Source organism: Acipenser ruthenus, chromosome 7, assembly GCF_902713425.1.
Source record: "Acipenser ruthenus chromosome 7, fAciRut3.2 maternal haplotype, whole genome shotgun sequence".
Classification (NCBI taxonomy): domain Eukaryota; kingdom Metazoa; phylum Chordata; class Actinopteri; order Acipenseriformes; family Acipenseridae; genus Acipenser; species Acipenser ruthenus.
Genome location: NC_081195.1, coordinates 56057777 through 56071324, shown reverse-complemented (window position 1 = coordinate 56071324; position 13548 = coordinate 56057777). Strand labels below are relative to the sequence as shown.

The 13548-nt window shown below is 38.2% G+C and overlaps 1 protein-coding gene across 2 annotated transcripts in view; it reads left to right on the top strand.

Annotated features, from left to right (window-relative positions):
• LOC117415787 (kielin/chordin-like protein) overlaps nucleotides 1-13548 on the top strand; it is a 93554-nt gene that overhangs the window by 21890 nt on the left and 58116 nt on the right. The window contains exons 4-9 of one of the 2 annotated variants that reach the window (XM_059027327.1): nucleotides 2287-2534; nucleotides 2935-3109; nucleotides 4605-4744; nucleotides 6081-6993; nucleotides 7980-9417; nucleotides 10028-10212. In XM_059027327.1, the coding sequence (XP_058883310.1) occupies nucleotides 2287-2534; nucleotides 2935-3109; nucleotides 4605-4744; nucleotides 6081-6993; nucleotides 7980-9417; nucleotides 10028-10212 (3099 nt within the window). The remainder of the gene's footprint in view (nucleotides 1-2286; nucleotides 2535-2934; nucleotides 3110-4604; nucleotides 4745-6080; nucleotides 6994-7979; nucleotides 9418-10027; nucleotides 10213-13548) is intronic. The other variant, XM_034026589.3, reaches the window with a different exon arrangement.

Genomic DNA, 13548 nt, shown 5'->3' with positions numbered 1-13548 from the left:
TGTTACGGTATACAGGCCCTAGGACAGCCCCTCTCGAAGCAGCGACTGTCGCATTGGAGTGCGGACATTTTGGGAATATACAGACGTGCTCAAATTTGTTGTTACCCTTACAGCTCATTGAAATAATGCTTCATTCCTCCTGAAAAGTGATGAAATTAAAAGCTATTTTATCATGTATACTTGCATGCCTTTGGTATGTCATAGAATAAAGCAAAGAAGCTGTGAAAAGAGATGAATTATTGCTTATTCTACAAAGATATTCTAAAATGGCCTGGACACATTTGTTGGTACCCCTTAGAAAAGATAATAAATAATTGGATTATAGTGATATTTCAAACTAATTAGTTTCTTTAATTAGTATCACACATGTCTCCAATCTTGTAATCAGTCATTCAGCCTATTTAAATGGAGAAAAGTAGTCGCTGTGCTGTTTGGTATCATTGTGTGCACCACACTGAACATGGACCAGAGAAAGCAAAGGAGAGAGTTGTCTGAGGAGATCAGAAAGAAAATAATAGACAAGCATGGTAAAGGTAAAGGCTACAAGACCATCTCCAAGCAGCTTGATGTTCCTGTGACAACGGTTGCAAATATTATTAAGAAGTTTAAGGTCCATGGAACTGTAGCCAACCTCCCTGGGCGCGGCCACAAGAGGAAAATCGACCCCAGATTGAACAGAAGGATAGTGCGAATGGTAGAAAAAGAACCAAGGATAACTGCCAAAGAGATACAAGCTGAACTCCAAGGTGAAGGTACGTCAGTTTCTGATCGCACCATCCGTCGCTTTTTGAGCGAAAGTGGGCTCCATGGAAGAAGACCCAGGAGGACTCCACTTTTGAAAGAAAAACATAAAAAAGCCAGACTGGAATTTGCTAAAATGCATATTGACAAGCCACAATCCTTCTGGGAGAATGTCCTTTGGACAGATGAGTCAAAACTGGAGCTTTTTGGCAAGTCACATCAGCTCTATGTTCACAGACAAAAAAATGAAGCTTTCAAAGAAAAAAACACCATACCTACAGTGAAACATGGAGGAGGCTCGGTTATGTTTTGGGGCTGCTTTGCTGCGCCTGGCACAGGGTGTCTTGAATCTGTGCAGGGCACAATGAAATCTCAAGACTATCAAGGCATTCTGGAGCGAAACGTACTGCCCAGTGTCAGAAAGCTCTGTCTCAGTCACAGGTCATGGGTCCTCCAACAGGATAATGACCCAAAACACACAGCTAAAAGCACCCAAGAATGGATAAGAACAAAACATTGGACTATTCTGAAGTGGCCTTCTATGAGTCCTGATCTGAATCCTATCGAACATCTATGGAAAGAGCTGAAACTTGCAGTCTGGAGAAGGCACCCATCAAACCTGAGACAGCTGGAGCAGTTTGCTCAGGAAGAGTGGGCCAAACTACCTGTTAACAGGTGCAGAAGTCTCATTGAGAGCTACAGAAAACGTTTGATTGCAGTGATTGCCTCTAAAGGTTGTGCAACAAAATATTAGGTTAGCGGTCCCATCATTTTTGTCCATGCCATTTTCATTTGTTTTATTATTTACAATATTATGTTGAATCAAAAATCAAAAGCAAAGTCTGATTTCTATTAAATATGGAATAAACAATGGTGGATGCCAATTACTTTTGTCAGTTTCAAGTTATTTCAGAGAAAATTGTGCATTCTTCGTTTTTTGTGGAGGGGTACCAACAAATTTGAGCACGTCTGTATATGAGGTGATAGTGTATTAGTATTAGCAATTCTTGCGCTACTGTGGGTAGGGAAGAGAAGATAGATGTTCTAAATAGTAGTGGCTGCTGCTGTGTTAGACTGTGAAGCATTCGTACAAAGAGGCATTGTGCAACATGAAACAAACAGCTACAGGAAAGAATATTGTAAACCAGAGGGCCTCACCTCCTGCTAATCCAGAGGTTCCTAAAACGTATTTGTCTGTTTTATTGTTTGCGTAACACATGTATTGTACCCTTTGAATTCAATGGTATTATTATTACAGTATTACTTTGGGAATCCTTTCAGATGATTTCCTCTATTAACCTCCATTCCAAAGAGATTAAAAAAAGCCTACACTTCAAAATACATTTTATTACATTATTTACTACATATACTTAGCAAACAATTGTGTTAAGTCGAATTTGTGCAAGTACTAATTAAATACTGCAAACAAATGTAAGTACAGTGTAGCTAATGAATTAAAAAATTTAGAATAATAACATTTGGAACCACTCTTCTACTTATTTTTGACAACACAGCTGACATATCTTTCTTTTGTATCTGATTCAGATTCATTGCCATATTCCCTGGCTGAGGAGAGATCTGTTGACTCCCAGCTGGAAGCGCCTCTGATAACAGATCCCTCCCAACATGTTGAGCACCAGTCTGATTTTGCAAACTACCAACAGCAGCAAAGTGAGCCTGAGAATTTCCCAAGGGGACCCAGGCCTCGCCCCCAAGCCCAGGATGAGCTTCTTAGGAGACTGGAGGAGGCAGTGGATAACCTCAGCATGATGCTGGATATGGTCAAGGCCCAGGTGGGTGCTGACTTTAATACTGATTTAAGACATCACTGAATCCACAGAGCAGGGAATGTCGTTAACAGTGGTAATGGTAGTGTCTCAAGATGCCCTGGAGAGACTAATAGAAAAAATGTATCTACCTTCAGGAAAATGCTGGTGTCTTTTTGAGGAGGGGGGGAGGGGGAGGAGGAGGGGGGGTATTTTGGGTTACTCTTTTGTATGAGTTAGTATTACATGGCAAGCACATATATAGTTAATTAAAAATTATATATGAACTACATAGGTACTTACACTGTAATTACATAAAGCGTTACCAATGTGCAGTTTAATAGTAAGTACATTGTAATTAATGTCATTTAAAAAACAAAAGTGTTCATTGTTTTTTGTTTGTTTTTTATTTTTGTTCCTGTAACAGAACACAGACCTGGTGGCTCGTGTGAAGTACCTTGAGACGTGCGAGTGTAGGAGGCTCACGTGCTCCTGGGAGGGGCGAGAGTACGTGGAGGGAAGTAGGTGGGACAAGGACCGGTGCACAGTCTGCTTGTGTGTGAAGGGCGAAGTGCGATGCTCTGTAGGGGGCGAGTGTGCCGGTAAGTTATAATAAAATACACCTCAGACGTGGGATTTGTTGAGATTATACATTTCAAAGCTATTGTGCCATGCCAGTTTGGGGGTTAATTGTTTCTACTGAAAAAAATGCAATTACAAGAAGACAAGCTACTGTGTTACTGAGCATTTTACCTGTTGACTGGCATTTTTTACCCGTTAAACCCAGTTTTTTTTTTCCTGTTATAATATATAGATTCACAAATTGTTTGTGAATACCGGAAGTCTGAATTGCTACTAGGTGATGTAAAAGTTAGGGAATTTAATTGATTTTCTTCACTATCGGTGTTCAATTGCAGTTCAAAACAACTTCTAAAGCCAGTCATTTGATTGAAAATACTAAAATCGGCAAATATGTCTCAACTGGGATTTGTACAAACTGTACTTGAGAAGAATGTTAAGCAATATTCTTAAGTTAAATGTAAACCGAATTGTGTGAGTTTGAAAAATCTGCATCATTTAGGGGAGCTAAGTGCCAAAACTGTATTACACTTTGTACAATATTGTCAGATTGATTTCATAGCAGCTGTCAAACATTTTTTATTTACTGTAAAAATTCACTATGATGATGAACATGCAGTCTTTTAGACATTTGATGAAGTACTGTACATGTTCAAACATGGGCAGAAGCAAGTGGCTCTATCTAGTGAAACTGGATACTTTGCTATTCATGTATGTTTCAATGAATATTGATTAGGTATTTAACAAAATATTTCAATTGTCAAGTTTAAACCCTTACTTTAGTCATGGGACAGTGTTGAAAAGTAAGTAAGGCATTTACTTTTATTTAATGTGACACAAAAACTTACTGCATGATACAAAATATTGTCTATGTAGGAGAATGCATAGTTTGTATATCTTTGTTCATATGTTTCTATAACACTGTTTTGTTGGGTAAATTCATTTTTCCTACTCAATTATTTTGTTTTAACTCATATAATTCTATCAAATTGTACTCCTGTTATTGCACCTTGTCAATAAATCACAACACTCTGTAAGGCTGCCACGTTTGCATTTTATAGTACTATAGTGGAAAAAAAAACAAGGCACTCTCTATGTAGGTCAGGAAGTCACATTTCACTCAGTCGAGCAGAAGCATGTTTGAAGCACAGTGCATTGTTGGGGCAATGAAAACTATGTAAAGTAAAACTAATAAATGCATACAAACATCTTGGCGAAACAATTCAGAACTGGAAACTGGGATAAATTATATTAGTGCTAAACTAAACCGAGATATTAACAGGTTTAAAGGTGGAAGTCTTATTCTTAATTCACACCTTTGAATGGCAGGTTCTAAAAACTGTTGGATTTTAAAATACATGTTCTCTTCATTTATTGCATCGATAAATATCTCTATTTCATAAATATTGCTTCCCTAGTTTTCCTATTTGACGGAATAGAATGGCAGTTTGTCCCCTGTTTATGAGAAAGCAGTCTTTACTTTCAAGGTTTTCTCTGAGCAGTCTGGTTTCTTTCTAGATCCTTGTGTTTCCAACCCTTGCCTAAATGGAGGTGTTTGCCAACCTTTGACCTTTGACTCTGAGCAACACCCCTCAGGATTTAGATGCAAATGCCCACCTACTTCTACAGGGCGATTGTGTGAAAAGCCAATGATTCAGGTATTGAAGCTGTGCATTGAGCAATGCTTGTAGTAGAGCACACTGCAGGTCACTGTTGTAGTCTACGTGTGTTGATGAAATTATGGACCTTACTCAGATCCTGCTAGAGACATACAATACTACATTAATCTTATTACAAATTTCTCCCAGTCCCATCAGCCTCAGATACAGATTTACTTACAGTGGTGTTTATAAAGTAGGTATAAATAGTTCAGTACAGTTTGTGCTGCCTCAGAAAACTGTTTTAGACTTTATTGTCAATGCTATATTGTCACAGAAATAGTATACATAGTATTGTCTTTTTTGTTTTGTTCTTTTTACTGGATTAAATTTGTGCTCAATTTATTCTGTATTCAGTGATATTGCTGGCTTTCAAACACCTGATAACCTCATGATGAGAGAAACAAAGTAATGTGTGGTTGTCCTGAGCTATCTCAGTTTAGATACAGTCTGATTACAATACATTAAAATAATTAGATACAATTAATTAAAATCTCCATTAAAATTTTTTGAGACAGATGCCTTCAGTTGTTATTGTTATTTTCTAAATTGTCAGTCGATTTCTTCTGGTGACATTTATTAATTCATGCTGAGTAAGGTCTATACTCTCTGTGTTTTATTTATATCTGTGTAGTGTTTAGGTGTTGTGCTTCACATTCCACATCATATAACCTATTTAGTCTAGATTTTGGGTCATATTCAAAAGGAGTCTAAATGTCAGCACCGAATTCTGATAAACAACAAGTTAATATATATATATATATATATATATATATATATATATATATATATATATATATTTGTGTTTTTGTTTTTCATAAGTGAAAGGTTAAACAATAATATATACCCAGTTATCGCTGATATTATTAGCAATTATTTTCAACTTCTCAAATTTAGTATTCCGTTTTATTTTAAATATGGCCCTCTTGTTCGTGTGTAGTAATTGTCACTTTTTCTTTTTCTCAATGTCAGAGCTTGCCTTTTGTTTTATGTTCACTTCAGTGTCTTGCAGTGTGTTTTTTTTCATAGTAGTAAAACCATTTTAAGTAATCCCCATCATCATCATCCTCACCATCACCATGTACCAAAACCAAACTTGACATATTTCTTTATTTGTTACTATTCTTGAAAATGATTAGGGTGGTACAACTAATAACATAGCAAATAACATAGACTTTAAACTACAGATGTAGCGCATGGTACATAAGTTACATAACAGTATACAGTCTGTTCAGTCTTTAAACAGATTTGTGTTTACTTTTAATATAATTCAGTGATTTAGTTTTATTGACTCAATAAGACATCCTTCCTTCAATCTTGTGTGCCAACCCCATAGGCTTGCTCATTGCCAAAGATGGTGGGCCATTGTACAAGTGCCAGGGACCCAAGAAGGCGTTGGTTTTACAATGCCCTTTCAGGAGCGTGCGAGGAGTTCACCTACAGTGGCTGCCGGGGCAACAGCAACAATTTTGAGAGCTTAGATGCCTGCCAACGACGTTGCTTGCTCGGGGCTTGCTGTTTCCGGGAGCCTAGAGTTCCAGATGCCCAGATGGGTTTCGACCGGGAAGGCTACGACCGATATGGTTACAATATGTCTGACCTCGATCGCACTGGGAGAAAAAGACTGGCTGTTAACCGGGACCGGTCTGGACCTGCCTTGTTTGGTCCCAATGGCCAGGTCTTCAGCGGACTTAGTGATGGGAAGCGGTTTGATAAGTATGGGTTTGACCAGCAGGGATATGGCCGAGACGGATTCCATAGGGATTCTGGTTTTAACTTGACAGGATACAACCGGAATGGGGAATTCGACCATCGTTATGAATTTAGCTTGGAAGGTTACAACCGGCAGGGTCTCAATCGAGCCGGCTTTGACTGCAGTGGACTGGACACTGAGGGGTTTAGCTATTTGGGACCATGTGCTGGATTCATCTACCGATGCGAGCAACTGCTTCTCTCTGACTGTCAGCAACTGAACAAGGACAACCACAGGAGAGACGCGGTGAGTTTCTCTCCCGGGAAGCAATGCAGTGATATAGTTTGCGGGGAAGGGTGTGGCTGCTCGTTTAATGGACAAACCTACCGGTTTGGGGAATCCTTTGAATACGGCTGCGAAGTCTGCCTCTGTACCTACACTGGTGCAGTGGAGTGCAGCTGCCGGCACCTGAACCAGCGCAAGGAGGTGCGAGACATGACACTGAAAGAGAGGCGGCTTTACCAGCAGGCACTGCAGAGTCTTTATTCCAAACAAGGTATTTCTATGTCTGTCTTTGTGAATAAACCCCATTGCAAGATATTGCAGAGCTAGAATCTGTTGGTATTAAGCGTCTAATTAGCCTGCATACTTCACTTTATTTTGAATGGTAAAGGATATTTATGGGGCAAATATTAGAGGGTTTAAAAGTAGGGTGCAAGAAAGTTTTGCAAGCTGTAGTTTTAAAAAATGATTTAGCAGCAGAATTAAGTGTTCTATAATGTGAAACAAATACCAGGAGTTACCAGCATTACCATGGTCATTAATCAACCTGTGAAAGGAACCTATATGTACTTGTCAGTCTCCTGCAACTACAAAAACTTGTAATATTCCAAAAGAACATTTGAGATGCTGAATTCCTATTTTCAGTGTATGGAAACTCCTTGGGAAAAATTTTATCAGTTTTTGGTTTCAGAATAATAAAGAAAAAATGTATTCAATTATAATAAGCCACTGTCTTATAAATGTAGTTTACATCCTTTTATTTATATGTTGGAGAAAATATAGGCATTACTAACAGTATAAAAACATAAGGACTGAGTGAAGTTAATATATGTTCTAAAATTATTATAACAGGGAAACCTTACAATATCTTGGTTAAAGGTGTTTAGATTTTTGGGGGCTCCCGTGGCGCACCCAGTATTGCCTTTACTGGGTGCGCCACTCTGGAGACCCCAAAAATGCAGCCCCCCAAAATTGCAGCCCCCAAAAGTGCAGCCACTCCGACGCTGTAGCTCTAGGTGGCTGCACGGTGAGTCTGCAGTGTGTAAAGAAGCGGGTGTTCGTCTTCGTCCCTCCCGAGTCAGTGCAGGGGTGGTTGTGGTGGGCTGAGCCTAAAAATAATTGGACAAACTGGGGAGAAAACAATAAAAATAATAATCGGCGACCACTAAAAGAAAAAAAAAAAGGTATTTAGATTTTTCAATTATTGTTTTTTAATTTTGTTTCTGTGCTTTTCTACCTCTCTTCCTGTGGTCTAATCAGGTACTTGGGAAGACTTTGCTAAGATAAGGGCGGAATATGCTCCTCAGGCCAATGGACAGTACTCTTTCCTCCCTTGGCATCGCTACTTCTTGAAAATGGTAGAGAGGGAGCTGCAGAAGGGTTCATCCTGTGAAATCTATATTCCATACTTTGAATGGACCATAGATGCCGGGTCTATGGAGACTTCTGCAATATGGCAGGCTAACTTCTTTGGTGGCAATGGGGACCAACAGACAAACTGTGTTGCGTATCATCCTTTTCAACATGAGAATGTTTGGTCGCCTTGCCTTCGCAGGAGGTTCAACACATCGGTTATATTACCAGATGTCATAAACATCCAACTTATTCTGGCTGAGGAGGATTTTAAACAGTTCTCTTTACAGATCGAGACAGTGTCAGGGCTCTTCCACCTCTGGGTAGGAGGACATATGGCATCCCCATTCTGCCCTTACGATCCCATATTCCTGTCTCACTACGCCTTCATGGATAAGCTGTGGATGCATTGGCAGGAGCGTAGTCTTGATGGGCTCCCCCGATACCCTTTGCAACTGAGATATGTAAAAATGAAACCCTTTGAAGTGGCTCCAGATGATGTTTTGCACTCCAAGCATCAGCTCTGCACCATTTATGTGCCAGTAACTCTTGGTGCCCCATGTAACCTTACCACCTCACCAACAATCTCTGGATTTGACAGTGAAGGGTACAGTAGGCATGGCTTTGATTCTGAGGGCTACAACCGAGATGGCTACAACAGACATGGTATAAACCGGAGAGGAGAGAATGACCACCTTGGAATATATGATAAGAATGGGTACAACAAACAAGGCTATGACCGAAGTGGCTTTGACCAGATGGGCTGGGATCAGTATGGCTATGGAAGAGACAACTTTGATCGTGACAACTTTGATGCTGAAGGGTATGACAGTTCTGGGTACAATCGATATGGATACAATAGATCCGAAGTGACTCCATTTGGGATGAGAAGGGATGGCACTATCCTTCCTCATATAAGAGGAGAGGTCATAGATCAGATGTTTGAGAATGGATATGACATATTTGGCTTTGACAAATTTGGCTTGGACAGCAGTGGATTTGATGTGTTTGGATTCCACATCAATGGATATGATAAGGATAGTTGTAACTATTTTTATCACGGACCTCATTACACAAGGTTCTACTTCTTTATTCAGCTTCAAATTACTATGATTGGAACAGACATTTTGTCAAATATTAAGCGGATTTGTCCCCGGATAACTCCTTTGCCAGAATGGTGGCTCATTCAGAACTGGATGAATGTTGATGTTCAGGAAACACTCACAATGATCCGCCACATTGAACAGAAATGGGCCTCGCAGCACCCATTTGATAGTGGGTATATTCCCAACATCTCCTCGGTGCAAGAAAATGGTCTGTGGCTTCCAATCACCCCTGACCTCAGGTAACCTAGCTAGTTTGTATTATGTACTAATATGTAAAAAAGGTATTGGGCTTACCTCATGGCTCCTTTTCTATGATAAAAAAACATAAATGCTATACATAAAGTAATTATATACATAAACATATGGCTTGCTAAAATAGAATATAAAATAATAGGCATTGTAGCATTGCTTTCTTTTGAAAGGGCTTACTTAAAAAAAGTATATTTTATCTATTTGTTTTTATAGAGTAATTAAAAAAAAAAGGTTAAGTTTCAGGGCATGTCTTTGAATACTAACTATAACAGCAACTGCAAAAGACTGAAGACCAGGGCTAGAAGAAACATGCAATTGTTTCCCTCCGCTAAACCTAATTAACCTATATTTTGTGCAGTAAAGGCATTGATTACAGCACATAGCATCATAAAACATGTAAAAAGTTAGCTTAGCAATTAAATTAAAAGGCAATAAAGTCAGAAACTGCACCACATCAATCTATACCGAGCAGACTGTGTCCCAACAGTCTGCAGAGTCCTTTCACTCATTAGTTGTTCACACTGTTGAAATTATTTTTCTCCTTTCCTTAAGTGTTCTGATTATCTGTTTCTTCTGCTCCTCTGTTTTTTTCTTTAGATTTTGCTTTGAGTTGCACTGGTTTTCAGGGTGCCCAATAGGTACAGCCCCTGTGACTTGCCCAGACCTTTGCAGTAATGCCCAGTGCGCGGGCTACCAGGAAGCAGAGTGCCGAGTCCATAACTGTGGATCCTGCTTTACCGAGTGGTATGACAGAGCAACGGGCAGCCATGTCATGTGTCAGGGTTGGTGACCAGGGAACATTGATGAGTTTGTCTGAGAATTATTTCAAACTGCTGTATGGACCATTCAGCAATACAGTGACACCAGTTGGTGGCGATGTTTTTGGTGCTCAGGTTATACAAAGCAATCCCCATACCTGATTAGACTACTCTTTATAGTCCTATTAAACTCTAGGTTCAAGAAAAACCTCAAATTGCTGAGAAGTCCAGGTGTTACAGGGAAACTAAAAATGTGCATCAGTATGCTGTTGAATGGCCCATATGTTTAAGAAATTTTAGAAATAACTGATAGGCGTGAGTTTTGTAGGTTGTACAGTATAAACTGATTACTCTATAGAAAATGCATACAGGGTTGTGAATGCAAAGCGTCAGACTTTGCACTTGAAATTAGCTGATTATTTTTACAGTGGATTATTTGGACAGCAGATTTCAGATGACCTTGGCACTTCCAGTACCTTCAGGAAGGGTTAATATTCATCTGACCTCTTAAGAATGCTGTCATCACCGTGCCTTCAATATAACACTGTATATATTGAACAGAGTATTTTGTAACTCATTTAGATTTAGATTTACGGATTACCAATTTACACTGCTTTAGGCTTTCTACGGGTATATCAACAAAAAGCACTTTGTGTTTATCTGGGTATTTGCAGGTTTCCTCTTTTAATAGAAGTTTACTGTGGTATATCGTGGTGAAAGCATTGCAAAGCCATCCCTAACACAGGATCTTGAAGTCCAAGACTATAGACCCTGTCAGCAATTCGTGTATCTTGAATGCAGAGTGGGGGGCTTTGTGCTTTTGCAGCAGTTGTGTTTAATATTATTGTCGTAGGGGCTGCACAATGATTACTGTAAAGCCATAAATATTTGAGCCCAAAGTATTTGGAGAATCACACCCATAAAACCTATTTTGCTCCAGAAATGGCTACCTATTGCACAATATACAAAATATGTGTTGTTAGTGGAATTTGATATTTGTGCCAGAAATGTTTGCAGGTTTTTTTTTTCTCATACACAAAAAATGCATAATATTTGTGGATTTAAAGTATTGTCTAACACATGCGTCTGGAAACACATTTCTCCTTGGCCTATGCTGCGCTAACCTTCAAAATCCAATATATACAGCAGAGGTTATTTTGGCTTACCAGAGTAAGAAAAAGCATGCCAAGAATTGTGACTTGCAATGTTATCATCTGTATTTACCATGGTAAACTTCTGGATGATGCAGAAAATTGCCGAATGTTACCACTAGATATATAACACAAATTTTAGGGAAGCTCTTTGTTGTTTCTAACCACTTTCACTGTTGTATACACAGCTTCAGGAAATTCCTATTTCTCACAAATTGTTCTCTTATATTCAATAAAGCAGAAAGATTATAGAACCGTTTCACAGCCGTTTTTCTCTTTCTCAATTGTTTTTACATTATCTGTCTGCATGTCTGTCTGTCTACCTGTCTGCCTGGATCGCACTGTTAACACAGACATAGCAATTAAAGTGCATGTGGTGGTAATGGGGTTCTTATTAAGCACCACTATGGGAAGAGGGGTTTCTGTTCTTATGCTTTCTGTCCTAAATAACAATATGTTAACTCTGCTGCATTGCACAGTGTTGATTAACAAATAATAATATAAACCATGCAAAAAAAGGACAACTGCAATGTTGTGCACACATTAGCTCCCCCTGTTGGGGAGGAAAAGTCACATTTTAATTACATTTCATTTATAAAGTAAACATATTGGGTGCAATTTACAAAAGACACTTCAACATAATCTAAGAAATGTAGAAATAATGGAATTCACACACTGGGACACAAAAATAATGTATTTTCTTGTGAATTGTATCCACCTCACAAACCTGTGACTGATGTATATAAAACAAGTTAAGTGGCCTCTCACTAATTTCAGATTGTATGGGGTCTTGTTGGTATTATTTAAACAAAACAGTGTTTCTATATTAATGTATTATAGTAGGCAGGTACTTCCATTTATCGACAGAAGGAGACATGCCACGAGAACTACTATAAAGGTTTGTGTTAAAAACCTGAATATCTTTATAAACCAGAACTGCTGTGCTTTACTGAAGTACCATTTAAAATTCTAAATGGCTTCTGACCTGCTGCCATTCCCAAGTTTACAAATGAAAAGCATGTGTTCTAATTGGAGTTGGCAACAGATTGACGGGACCAAGGCCAGATCTCTCCCTGCTGAGAAGGTGAAATGCACATATATTCCTCAGGGTTAACTGACAGAGCTGCTGGCCACTTTGTAAAAAAATAAAAATAAATATAATATAAGAAAAATCGAGTAGGTGGCTGTATGTCCTATAAACCTAAATAAAATAAATTCTTTATTTATGTAATAGCTTTGAAAAGCACTTACTTTGCTGCATCACTGCAGAAAGTATATGCAATATATTCTTGGTTGGCCTGAACCGTTGGAGGCTATTGAGTTTACTTTTTTAAATATAAACACCTATATTTATAGTGTACAGTTATCTTACAAACACACCAGCCAGACCTCATTAGGTTGACTCAACCAGCTTGAGGAACCAGAGGGAATGTATTGTTGATCAAGAGTTCCCATCCTATATAAGCAAATACATAAAATACTTTAAATAAAGTTTTCAGATGTCAAACTTCTACTGCTGTAAAAAAAATGTTTTATAGATTGCGCTGGCTTTGAAACTTCAAGTTTAGGAAAACACCTAAAAATAGCTTCTTTTTTTTTTACAATCGATTTGTTCCCTACATGCTCAACACCATATATAAAGAAAGATACACAGGTTTAGTTTCAAAATAACCTTTGTTTGCACTATTTTATTCCATTTAATAATTTTACAGTGTTGTTTTTCATTTTTAGTTAAACTGCTAGAAACTATTGTTTTTCAAAATGTCTAAAAAATTGGTTCAAATATATAAAATGCATCAAATATAGATATAATACTACTACAATACTGTAAATTCCAGTAGTAACAGTGTAAACCACTGACAAATGGTACTTGAATGGATTTAAGAAGTAATAGTTAACAGAGCGTAAAATTAAGTTATACATCCCACATCTGATCTATATTATCCTATTATATTTTAGCTTATCAGGTACCCAAACAAGTTCAAGAACATATCTTCATTGCTTTACTGAACATTTCTTTCCACAATTTTCGACAATAGTTCCAGCTGCACTGGCTTTTGCAAATTAGTTGTATTAATTCAAAATTAAAAAAAGAGTATTAAACAGTGCTGCTTGCATCAATTAAAAAAGCAAAAAAACAATAAACTAAACAGTGAACCATCTAATAACCAGTAAACAAAACACCTTAGTGTTGCATATGGTGCAGTAC